Below are 13071 nucleotides of genomic sequence, written 5' to 3' on the forward strand. Positions count from 1 at the left end.
CGTCGCGGCTTCAAAAGTCTTGGCCAACAGGCTGTCCAGTCATTAAGATCAGTGGCGGAGGAGGCAGCCGCCATCCTACGTCACTACGCACTGAATGCGTTGCGACGTAAATAACAATGGCGGCGTATGTCCAAATATCGTTTCTACAAAATGTATAAAACTGGAAATGATTTTTGAAAAAAAATATCGCATAGTTATGTTAGTAACAACCAAACAAATAATATAGAGCAAACTTGTCATTACAATCGGGGTTCCTTTCAAACATGTCAAATGCAGACATTTTAAAATTATTCTCTGGATCAATCCCATATACACACAACTATTCGAAAGTTGCCCTGCGATTGGCTGGCAACCAGTTCAGGGTGTACCCCACCTACTGCCCGAAGCCAGCTGGGATAGGCTCCAGCAACCTCCGCGACCCTTGTGAGGACAAGCGGTACAGAAAATGGATGGATGGATGGATATTCGAAAGTTTGTCATCACTTAGAAATGTCCATTTATTATTATTATTTTTTAAATGAAGATATAACCGAATTTTAATGACCAGAAAGCCCTTTTGCAAGTACAGCCTGTTTGTGTGTAATAACACATACCGAGGATTTCATATTTTCCTGAATTGTTCTACAGTACATTGATGTGCTGTACAGAAACAAACTCATGTTGCATGTTTTGATGCTGGGAGAAGATTAGTCCATTTCCACTCATCGCCCACAAGAGGGCACTGTTTCCCTTTTCTTATACATGCCCACAATATTACGGTATTTATTTCTGTAGTTAAGTCAACATTTAATGCAAATATTATACAGTTAAGCATGCATCTCAGAACTCAATTATAAATGCTCATGTCAGATTGATATACGCAATACTTTCATGTCGACAGTGCATGACTATTTTTGAAGTGCACTTCACATGATACTTATCTGACATATGTAATTATAGACCAACTAATGTATGTGTGCAACGTGTGCAATATGAAGCATGGCTGCATCTGGTTCACTGGTGGCTTATTCGTCTGTTGGTTTGACTTGAAAAGAGCATATTAAAAAGTTGGATGTGGAAGAAATATTTTTGTTGTAATGTATTTTGTCGTGAGGTCTTAAAAATTGACGTGTCATCTGTTTGTATAAAAGATAAGGCTAAAACAGTGAAGATGCCTATTTTATATTTTGGGCCGAAAACACAGAAAAGAGAATTTATTATGCATAATAGATAAAGTATAAAAGAATCATAATTGCCAGCGTTAATGTGAATAAAAAAAATATGGAAACACTGAATAAATGATATGAAAAATTCATACATCGGAAATAAATAATTTATGATTACAAAATAACTTACTGAAAAACTACAAATTAATTTGGGGAGAGAAACTGTATTTTAAAATACAGCTATTGAAGAGAAAAACAAGCGTACATAAATTACATTAATTGTGCGAGTTTATAGAGTAGAAAATGCTTTTTCTATATGATAATACATAAAAATTGTCAATTGAGGTGAATTCATTTATTCCGATTATTTCGCGACGACGGTCAGCATCACGTGAGAGCTGCCGCGCTTTTCAAACTAATCTATCGACTCGGAGCGGCGTCGTGATTTCTCACCAACCTGACGAACTACGCCTCCGCAGCGCGCTACAGGAAAGTAGTTCCGGTCAGCCAAGGAGCATAAAAAGCAGCCGCCGCAGGCGGTCGAGTGGCGCTTTGGTTCCCTGCAAAGTTCATCCCCAAGGTGAGTGCACATGCAAAGTGTGTGTGTGTGTATGACAAACAGTTCAATGTTTTGAAAATAGTCTGCGAAGAAACAAAAGATTCCTCTTCTTTAATTCTTAATATCTAATCATGAGCTTTAATGGTAAATGAATATGATGTAATCACAAATTTTATAAACGGTTTTATTTATTGCAGGTAAAAAAAATTTTTATTGTAAATTACTATTATTATTATTTTTTTACTTTTTTTTTTTTAAAATTAGCTCCTGTTTCTATTTTGCTGTAATTGTATGTATTTTAGATAGAGTAACATACGTTACGTTACTCTGAGATACCTTTTACTGTTAACAGGTGCATCTAAATAAATTATAACATCGTAGCAAATTAAAAAAGTGAAAATTATGTTGATTGCTCAAATATACCATCACACAAAATACAAAAAAAAAAAAGAAAGAAAAGAAAAAAAGAGATCACCTCCTACTAACTTATCAAATTTTTTTAATCATTGTTTTTCTTAAATTTAATTTCTTTCTTGAGTTGGCAAATTAGGTTTTTATTAGCAGTAAATCCAAATAAACATATTTTAAAAATACATTTCACTGCTAAATAAATCAGTATAATTAAATATGAACTACAGAAACAAAGTTTTTTAATTCATTGAGACTCACCTGTGCTATTACAAGTACACGGCGCGCACACTAAACACTCACTTCTTCAGCCCTTTAATATTTACTTCTGATTTGATGATACATGATCAACAAATCTAATTTTAGCCCGAGACTTTTGCGCAGTGACTTTTCTGTGATTACATCATTTCAAATGTGTGCCATGAAAAGGAAAGCACAGTCATAGCATGCGTCCACTCTCCAGAAATACTCCCAGGTGGTTATTTTTGGTCAGTGCCGGGGGTGAGCATGGCGTCCCCAGCACGCTCGGTGTTTCCAAGCACTGATTCACAGACACTTGGTGGTCGTGTGTTTGTTTCCTAGTACACGGCAACAGTCGTGAAGTCTCGTTTGTCAACAATATGAGGCACAGTTCTCTTTGTGACCACGTTTGTGTCAAAAGTGACCCCGCTCCTCCTCTCCTCTCCTTCAGCTCCACATGAACTCTCAGTGGAATGTGGAGAGTGCAGCCAGGCAGGCATTTTGCTGTCCTTGTTGCTTTATGCACATGGGCTGTTTGATCAGCTCGCACGAAAACCTCTGTCACACTGGGCATCAGTCCACCTCGGCCATCATTGTTTTTGTTAAAATGGGTAAATAATAAAAAGATTGATTTAACCCCAATAGTTGGGTCAAATTAAATTAATAACCCACAAAGCAGCCCAATTTGGGGGGTTGTTATGTGGGTTATTTATTTGAGTTATTTAACCCAAATAGTCAAATAATAAAAAGTTTTAATCAACCCCAAAAGTTGGGTCAAATTAAATTAATAACCCACTGAGCAACCCATGTGGGTTATTCATATGACTTAACTTTTTGAGTTAATTGAATAACCCAATTGAATTGGGTCAGAAGAGAACTGACCGACCGAGTTATTAAACCCAAAAAGTTAAATCATTCAATTTTTTTTTAACCCCAATAGTTGGGTCAAATGAAATTAATAACCCACAAAGCAGCCCAATTTGGGGGGTTGTTTTGTGGGGTATTCATTTGACCCCACTTTTTGGGTTAATTAAATAACCCAATTGAATTGGGTCAAAAAATAACTTACCGACTCTGAGTTGTTTAACCCAAAAAGTTAAATAGTAAAAATATTTATTCAACCCCAAAAGTTGGGTCGAATTAAAATAATAACCCACAAACCAACCCAATTTGGGGGGTTATTTAGTGGGTTATTCATTTGACCCAACTTCTTGGGTTAACTGAATAACCCAATCAAATTGGGGTCAAAAAAATAACTGACCAACTGTTATTTAACCCAAAAAGTTAAATAATAAAAACATTTTTTTTAACCCCAAAAATCGGGTCAAATTAAAATCCCACAAAGCAACCCAAATTTGGGTTTCATTTGACTCAACTTTTTGTTGAAGTGAAAAACCCAATTGAACTGGACTGACACAACTTTTTGAGCCATTTAAGACAAAAAGTAGGGTCAAATAAAATTAATAACCCACAAAGCAACCTATTTTGGGGTTGTTTTGTGGGTTATTAATTTGACCCAACTATTTGGGTAAATTGAATAACCCAAAAAGTTGGGTCAGTCCCTTTTTGACCCAATTTTTTTTATTTTTGACCCAAGTGTTTTTAGAGTGTAGTAGCGAAGGTATCCTGTCAAAAGTCCCCAATTGAACTTGAACGAATGAATACATGACACAGTTATCAACGACAAATCAATCACTTCCTCCAACCTCTTCCCCGCAGGCATAATCCCGAAGGCACGTGTACAATCATGTCTAAATCGAAGGACTCCTCCATCATCCACGCCCAGCAGCTGCACGCTGCCATGGCCGACACCTTCATCGAGCACATGTGCCTGCTGGACATCGACTCGGAGCCTGCCGTGTCCCGCAACACTGGCATCATCTGCACAATCGGTCAGAAATACACACGCACACACACAAAAAAAAAAGTCAATAAAAGTGTGTTTGACTTGATGTCTTCTCTTGTAAAACGTTCTCATGCAGGGCCTGCCTCTCGGTCTGTGGCCATGGCCAAGGAAATGATCATGGCCGGGATGAACATCGCAAGAATGAACTTCTCACATGGCACGCACGAAGTGAGTGCACTGGGGTTTGAACGGGGCATCTTCGGTCTACTTAGTGGGTGGTGACGTAACCCGACTCTTCTGCTAAGATTGTTTGATAATGCCAGCGTACTCATTTTTAAAGGGCAAGTCAACTCAGAAAATGTTTCTTTACAATAATATGTTCAATGCGCCCCCAAGAGTCCAATCACAGCATTCTGATTAATATTGCGTTTGCGGAATATGAAATAAGTAGCAAAATCTACTTGGAGGCGGCCATTTTGCTTCTTGCCGTCGACTGAAAATGAGAACACAGTTGCTCAGGTAACGACCAATCACGGCGCACCGGTATTCTGAAGCTGAGCCATGATTGGTTGTTACCTGAGCCCCGAGCAACTGTGATGTCATTTTCACTCGACGGCAAGTGGCAAAATGGCTGGATGGAGGATTTTGCTACTTACCAGTAAATTCATATTCCACAAATGCAATACTAATAAGACTGTCGTGTTTAGACTAATGAAGGCGCAAAAAAACCATATTGTAAAGAATATATTTGGGTTGACTTCCTCATTTAATAACAACCCCTTGTCACTTGTTGCTAGGCAGAATTCTCAGAATTTGTAGCCTATGGCAAACAATGTCAGCCTCTTGAAAGAATATATCTTTAAAAAAAAAAAATGTGTGTGCAGTACATTTATTTAGCAATGTAACCATACTATATAGAATTCTGTACATTATGGTTGGTGTGCTAGAAGTTGTGTTCACTCTATGGGAGTGACTAAAAGTGACTTTACCCTTTTACAGTCGGCAGTAGTCAAGATGGTCATGTGGCCTGTGACTGCCTGTAATAGGATCTGGTTGCTTGTACTCGTGATTTGGAAGTGTGTTGGCAAAAAAAAAAATTAAATCCCGTTGACCCCGTCACCTTTTATAAAAGGTCATCCTTCTTTGCGTCGACTGTCACCTGAGTGGACTCGGCGCAGTAAGAACCTTCACATGGTACTCTCTCTAAAGGTTAAAGGAAAGGTGACTTTCAGGGTGATTGACTGCCTGTGTACGGGTGTAACGTGAAAAAAAAAAAAATCTAAGTATATCCTTGCACTAAAACAAAAAAAATGATGGAGGTTATAATTGACGTCTATATTCTGTTAGTGAAACAGGCGTTTCTAATATTATGGCTTGTTATTTTTGCAGTATGTGGTTTGCGTCGTGGATGCACGAATTGTCTTGGGAAGGACAAAATGAAATTGACCTCTGCCTGGTCACTTGTCAGTACAGCTATTAATAGTTGGGAGTCTCAGAGAGTTTATATGGAGGCATGCGGGGGGTGCGAGCGGTCTCGCTTGGAAGCAACCTTGTCGTCCTCTTTCGGGTACTTTCAACATACTGTACCTCAAGAGCACGTTGTGTAAGTACACTCCTCGTATAAGTTCTTAACATTTCAATTAGAGGTTATTCAAATGAGCGCTTGCAACTTCCCCAAACAAATAACATTGTTGGCTCGCTGAACATCCAACTGTACACACACGCGTACACAAACAAAACCTTGGAGGAAAATATTCTGCTAACACTTCAAACAGCTGTTTTGGGACCGTGAAGCTGAACTGCGTCACAAGCTAAAATTGGTGTCGCAGTTGTCGGTCAGGATTTGCACCTCTTTGCAGCTTGTAATAAGAAAGTGACACACTGTCCATGGTTTTCTACTTTCTGTTTTTTACAGCAATTTATTGTCATTAATGTTACCCATTGGTTGGCGACCACATCTTTCAAAAACATCGGAGAATTTGGCTTTTGCTGACTTTTGGAAGTTTGGCACCAGCAAAAGAAAAATATCGATCCCCCATTTGAGCTTCCGCTTGGACTGAAGCAACTGGTCAGCTGACCCTGAGGCCAGATTTTAAAACAAAAACAAGTGGAACCGGTCCAGCATACGAGTTAGATGCTACCACCGATGGTCTAACAATGGGAGATGTAAAGCCACCGGCGGCCATCTTACGTTGCCATCCGCCAACGTAAGATTGCTGCCCTCGTCTTCTTCAGCTGCCTCTCAGCATTCCAATTAAAAGGGAAGTCAACGTAAAGACACTTTATTGACAGTAATATATTGCACGTACCCCTACTAATCCAAACACAGCATTCTGATAAATTTTGTATTTGTGGAATTTTGAGTTAAGCAGCAAAATCCAGCCGTTTTTTATCCATCTTAACGGTGGCGGCCATTTTGCCACTGGCTGTCTTTGACATCGCAGTTAACGACGGATCACAACTCTGCTTCAGAAAACTGGTGAGCCGTGGCAAAATGGCCGCCCCCTGCGATGGAGAAAAGCGGGTGGATTTAGCTGCTTAACTCATATTTCAATAATTCAATATGAATAAGAAAAGGCTTCACCTTCTACAGCACCAATTAGCAGATTCAATTTAAAAATCGCCGTATAATTCAAAGCCCCCTAAAAAAATGTTTGGGCAGTTAATCCTTTAAATAAGAGTCTCATGAAAGCGGTTTGTGATGTGGAAATTAATTTTGAGATTCCAATGCACTTTTAAAGCTTTCCTTCTTTTTTAACTTCTGCGCCAGTACCATGCCGAGACCATCAAGAACGTCCGTGAAGCCGCCGAGAGCTTTGGAGCGAGCTCGCTCAGCTACCGGCCGGTGGCCATCGCTTTGGACACCAAGGGACCAGAAATCAGGACGGGGCTCATCAAGGGCGTAAGTTCTAATTGCTTAGGAATCGCCACAGCTTCGGCGACGTTGGCACGGATTTGCACCAACGAGACGAGAATGAAGGTCATCGGCGCGCTCTTGTTGTGGTTGCTCAGAGTGGCACCGCCGAGGTCGAGCTGAAGAAAGGTGAAACCATCAAGCTGACCCTCGATGACGGCTACATGGAGAAATGTGATGAGAAGATATTGTGGCTCGACTACAAAAACATCACCAAGGTCGTTCAGAGTGGAAGCCACATCTACATCGACGACGGGCTCATTTCCCTCAAGGTCAAAGACATCGGTAAGAGCCAGGCTTGTACAGTAATAGTTTAGGATGTTTCATTGTAGTTGGTTTTTATTTCGTTTTAACTTTTTTTTATTTTTTTTATTCAGTTATTAGTTTTTAGACAGGCTTAGTTATGCATTTTTTTTAATGCTTCGTTTTACTTATTATTTTAGTAGGAGTTGTTTTTATGTATGTGGAGTATTTATTGAGTGCAAGATAAAAAAAGAAAGAAACAAACAACAATTCCCAAACGACTGTTCGACCTTCTTTCTTCTCTACGTACCGAACTAAATTGAAGAAATTAATCGACAAAGATGAAATCAAAGCACATTTTTGATATAATTATTCTAATAGAAATGTATAATGTAGTTTCTTCATTTTTTTTTAAAGCACTCTTCTATTTATTTTATTCCAATAATGAATTTCAATTTTGGTTTATGTTGGTAGTTTTTGTTAACTCGAAAGATCAATTTTGAGGGACTGACTTTCTCATCAAGCTAACAGCAGAGGCGAGAAGTAATCAAGTATTAATAGTTACTGTAGACTTTGTATTACTTTGTGATATGTATTATAATATATTTTTGATGCAAATTAGCAACTGCTATCCCTAAATGAATGAAAATGAAAAAAAAAAAATCTGATGGCCAGTAAGTGATCAATTTAAAACCGTGTTAACGCCATCTAGTGGTGAACTACTAATTCATTTATTTAAAAAAAAACAACTATTAATTTAAGTTAATTTATTAAACATTACATAATCATAGGTCTAGCAATCACTAATTATACTACATTGGTCGCACCGCGACTTAGAAGAGACTTGACATGTTTTGCCGCCATCTTTCTGCTACGGATACCCGAAGGAGAATAACTTAATAACTCTGGTGGTGTCGGGTGCTGCTTACCTGGGGCCTGCAGGTGGTCGTTACCGAGTCCCGCCGCTTGTCTCCCTCTGTTTTGCGTTTGCTAGCTTCACCCGCTAGTCGTGTTAGCCGCTCCTGCTAGCTCTTGCTTGCCGGCCTGTTCACTCATTTCAAACAATAATTGGTAGTAACTGATGGTAGGCTTGCGAAACGTGGTCTCTCGTTACATTCTATTTGTTCACCACTAGATGGCACTACATTCTACACAATGTCCCTTTAAAGTGTATGTTAACGTTACATGAGATGCTGCTGACCCTGGGAACTCTCTGCACCTTTAGTTTTTGTTTGAATTTAAAACAAAGATAAGTGAAAGTATGTATCCAAAAAGCCGATGACAGTGTACGGTGAACGCAGCTGACAAAGTGAATTCTTCGCCTTGAAGGCCACGACTACGTGATGTGTGAAATTGAAAACGGCGGCATGTTGGGCAGCAAGAAAGGCGTCAACCTGCCCGGCGCTGCCGTCGACCTCCCTGCCCTGTCCGGGAAAGACCTCGAGGACCTGAAGTTCGGTGTGGAGCAGGGCGTGGACATGGTGTTCGCCTCCTTCATCCGCAAGGCCGCCGACGTTCACGCCGTCAGGAAAGCTCTGGGCGAGAAGGGCAAGGACATCAAGATCATCAGCAAGCTGGAGAACCACGAGGGGGTGCGCAGGTAAGTTGATACTTACCTTTTTAGATGGCGCCCTCGGTAGCGGCGGCCGATTCGTTTTCAAATGATCTTTATCGCAGATTCGATGAGATCCTGGAGGCTAGCGACGGCATCATGGTCGCCCGTGGGGATTTGGGTATTGAGATCCCAACGGAGAAGGTGTTCATCGCCCAGAAGATGATGACCGGCAAGTGCAACAGGCTGGGCAAGCCCATCGTCTGCGCCACGCAGGTCCGATGCATCGCCGCAGCGGGGGAGGAGGGATGCCGCTCTCCTTTGTCGGGGGTGCTGATATCGCTATGTTGTCGTCGGCCTTCAGATGCTGGAGAGCATGACCAAGAAGCCTCGTCCTACCCGCGCCGAGGCCAGCGACGTCGCCAACGCCGTGCTGGACGGCAACGACTGCATCATGCTGAGTGGCGAGACGGCCAAGGGGGACTACCCTCTGGACGCAGTACGCACGCAGCATCAGGTGAGTGGATAAGCCAGGCGTCATCACGGGGGGGGGTCGACCTGCTCGATGATTCCCAACCAATGGCCGTTGTTAGATTCTGAAGGGATGCTAACCGTGAGCAAAAATATCGCGGTATCACAATATTAAAATCCCAGCTAGTATATTCGGTACCTTAAGAAACATGTTTTTAAATAAATATTAATATTATTCGTCTGTTTAAATTCTTCTTAGTAAGTCGGTGTCCCTTCACTGGTGAGCAATTTTCAGAACAGACCCATGGGCTACACATTTTTGTTATTTTTAGGTCAATGCACATGAACTCATTCACTCCCAGCCAGCATTTTCACTGAAGCAACCCCCTTCGCTCCCGGCTGGTTTACTGGATTTTTACAGATTTTGCAAGGCCCACAGAATATTGTGATCTATTGCTATAAAAACATGGACCCTACCAAAAGAAAGATTAGTCTATAAGTATATTTCTATCTGTTTTCGTTTTGCAGCAATTAGCATTAGAATATAGCCAAGTTTAATCATTATTCACAAACACTGAGGAAAGGAGCTTGTTGCAACATGGCCCTGGTTGATCTCTTATACTCTGCTGACACCTGATAGTCCTTTATGTAATAACTATAATTTCTTCAAGCATTGTCTTCAGTTCTGAGACTGCATCAAAGCCTTCTGTGTGCTCTAGCATTAAAAAAAAACCATAAATATGTTTTTGGGACCATGGCAATATTTAAAATATAACGTTTTTATAAGTTTTTGGGAACAAATCAGTTACTTTGTGTCTGAACTCGGGGACATCATCAGCGATTCTCGTTCACGTCAACAACCGAGTCCCGAATAAACTCGAATCGCTTCCTTATGGTACCTTTCTCCCCCAAAAAAGTTGCTTGAGCTAAGCTATACTAGCTAATAACGGTGAAGCATGGTAGTGTTGCATCATCAACTGCTTTTCTTCAACTGGAACTAGGGGCTGGAGAGCTTATTGTTTTTTTTGTGTAATATTTACAAATCACTTTTACTACAGCTAGTTACATTTCATCTCAGTGCCTTTTCAGTATTTTAAGATTACATTTGAAATTTCATGGGAGTGAGAGAAAATTTCCTCCAATTCTGGAATGACTCAAGTAACCAAATTTTTTTTTCATTATTGTTTTTCTTAACATCTTCAGATCGCCCGTGAAGCCGAGGCGGCCATGTTCCACAGGCAGATGTTTGAGGAGCTGCGTCGCACCTCCCACCTGACCCGCGACCCCACGGAAACCGTTGCCATCGGTACTGTTGAGTCGTCCTTCAAGTGCTGCGCCAGCGCCATCATCGTGCTCACCAAAACCGGCAGGTCAGATCATACCCCCCCCCCCTCAACAAACACCCCACCCCCCCGGCTCGAGCGAAGTGAGCCACTTGTGACCTTTTGGGAGCTGAACCCTGACATTATACACGATAATTTTAACTCCCTGTTCATTCCTCTCACGGGCGAGTTCATCCTCAAAAAAGCATGTGATACACGCAGCTGCCTTTTCATTAGCAGAACATCACAGATCAGCATTTCTTAACACCGTTTTACAGTAGATGGAGAAGTTAGGCAGATACAATCTAACCTCTAAAATATTTAGAAGATATTTTACACCATACACTCGATGCATGTAGCTTCCTTATTGTTAGTTTCGTCATGCACAACTTCGTCATAGCAAACGGAAAACTCCTGACTATCCTTCTTGGTTTCTATTCCAGTTCACTTTCAAATTAAAGCAACACAAACAAAACATTATTCCAGGATAAGAAAAATAAAGAATGAGGTGAATGAAGCCTCTTTCCCCAAATCACCAACAATTCCATTTCCGCTTCTGTGGCCCTCATCAACACACGCAAGACCGTATTGTGATGAGGTCCTCTCATCTCCGCAGAGCTCGATCACATTTTTGACCTCATTGTTCGGCCTTGCAACTTTTCAATTTGGTTCAGCCTCACTGCTGTCAGCAAGTTGTTTCCAGATGTCAGCGTGCCCCCCCAAAAGCCCCAAATGCCTCCTGTCCACTTCCTGGCCGCTGATGAAATGCTGACCGACAAATAGTGCCTCGCTTTTAGGAGCGTGGAGCAGCCACAGATAAAATACTTGTAACCTAATTTACTGTAGTAAATGTACTTAAAACTTTTACTGGACTGGATAAAAAAAAAAAAAAGCTGAAGTTGTTGTAAAAAAAATAAAAATAAATAAGGAGTTGAATTTACTGTAATTCACAGGTTGAACAATTGCTGTAATTCTTTTTTTGTAAATGTTAAAGAATATAAACAAATATGATAAAACCTGTGACAGCGACGTAACGATTCAATTTGAGTTGAATTGAGTTTAAGCTGAATCTCCTATTAAAGGATTCAAATTATTCATCTCTTGTAATGAATGAGCAGAAATAACATTTACTTCTGACAGCCTCAATGTTTTTTTTCAGCCACCCAATTTAACACAACACTTGGGAATTGTCATGTCCATGAATAACAATTGACATCAAATATATTTCCATATAGAATACTCCCAATCAAGTGAAACATTTTGGCTTGTCCTCCTGCAGGTCTGCTCACATGCTGTCCAGGTACAGGCCCCGCGCGCCCATCATCGCTGTGACCCGCTGCAGCCAGGCGGCCCGCCAGGCTCACCTCTACCGCGGTATCTACCCCGTGCTCTACACTAAACCCGCCAACGACGTCTGGGCCGAGGACGTCGACCAGCGCGTCAACTTTGCCCTGGAAGTGGGTGAGTAACTGTCTCCAAAAGAAAACAACGGAATGGGCAATGGGAGGAGAAAGTGCTAGAAAGTCCTCATCCCTTCCTTTTTCACCTCTAGTGTGATTGGATGCCATTAGAGAAGGGATTGATAATATGTATAATATAAAATATGAAAAACAAGACCGACAGCGAGTACTTTGTTAGTGAAATATGGACGTTGTTACCTGTGCAGGCAAACACAAGAAGTTCTTCAAGAGTGGTGACGTAGCCCTCGTAGTGACCGGATGGCGTCCAGGTTCCGGTTACACCAACACCATGAGGGTGGTCCTCGTGCCTTGAGCTCCATCTGAGGACGATATTAACCTGCCTCCTCGTACCACCTAACTCCTCCCATGAAAACGTCCTCTTCCTAAACGCAGGCCTCACATTCAAAAAGACTGAATGATTCTGTTCACTGGCTCTGACGAACTGACTCGTGTCGCTCATCTTGTACAAAATGAATTGTGCTTTTATTGGATATCCTTCTGTCATGTTTGAGTTCATGGTGAACTACTCGATCACCTTAAACACAGCATGCGCATTTCTTAATGACTTCATTCATGGTCCTTTTAAAGTCCAACTGCTGCAATAAAACTCAAGAGGAGGATGTTAATTGTTCTTTCTATTAGTGATAAACTAATGTAAAGTATAGTGACCAAGTGTTATCACGGAATCCTCTCGAAAGATGAACATTTCTCCTACGATCATTGCAGTTCAATGCAAACAGACGTACGGCGGTGCCCGGAGAAATTAATTTCTATCACTCCATGACTAGACACCACTTTTCAACTGAAAGCCAAGATTAACTAAGAGTTTCCAGTGTTATGGACTCGGTCATATGGAATATGAAGTCCAGCAAATACTTATCGTTGCAATTCTTCTTCTGGAAATGAGACGA

The 13071-nt window shown here is 41.0% G+C and overlaps 1 protein-coding gene across 1 annotated transcript; it reads left to right on the forward strand.

Moving 5' to 3' along the window:
• Nucleotides 1–1604: 1604 nt before the first annotated feature.
• LOC147175126 (pyruvate kinase PKM-like) lies at nt 1605–12786 on the forward strand. Its single transcript, XM_086074310.1, has 11 exons — nt 1605–1725; nt 4072–4244; nt 4335–4426; nt 6969–7100; nt 7211–7397; nt 8685–8955; nt 9033–9183; nt 9272–9424; nt 10582–10748; nt 11980–12161; nt 12367–12786. Exons 2-11 carry the CDS (start codon nt 4100–4102, stop codon nt 12471–12473), a joined length of 1587 nt encoding a protein of 528 aa, XP_085930436.1. The 5' UTR covers nt 1605–1725; nt 4072–4099; the 3' UTR covers nt 12474–12786.
• Nucleotides 12787–13071: the final 285 nt, after the last annotated feature.

Source organism: Leptonotus elevatus, chromosome 4, assembly GCF_054856555.1.
Source record: "Leptonotus elevatus isolate MCC_2025b chromosome 4, RoL_Lele_1.0, whole genome shotgun sequence".
In the NCBI taxonomy this organism is placed as follows: domain Eukaryota; kingdom Metazoa; phylum Chordata; class Actinopteri; order Syngnathiformes; family Syngnathidae; genus Leptonotus; species Leptonotus elevatus.

Excerpts from the sequence above, each read along its gene's own strand:
- LOC147175126 (XM_086074310.1), top strand. The coding sequence starts at position 4,100 with ATGTCTAAATCGAAGGACTCCTCCATCATCCACGCCCAGCAGCTGCAC. Across the intron at positions 4,245-4,334 it reads TGGCATCATCTGCACAATCG|GGCCTGCCTCTCGGTCTGTG; the intron begins GTCAGAAATACA and ends GTTCTCATGCAG. Across the intron at positions 7,101-7,210 it reads GGACGGGGCTCATCAAGGGC|AGTGGCACCGCCGAGGTCGA; the intron begins GTAAGTTCTAAT and ends GTGGTTGCTCAG.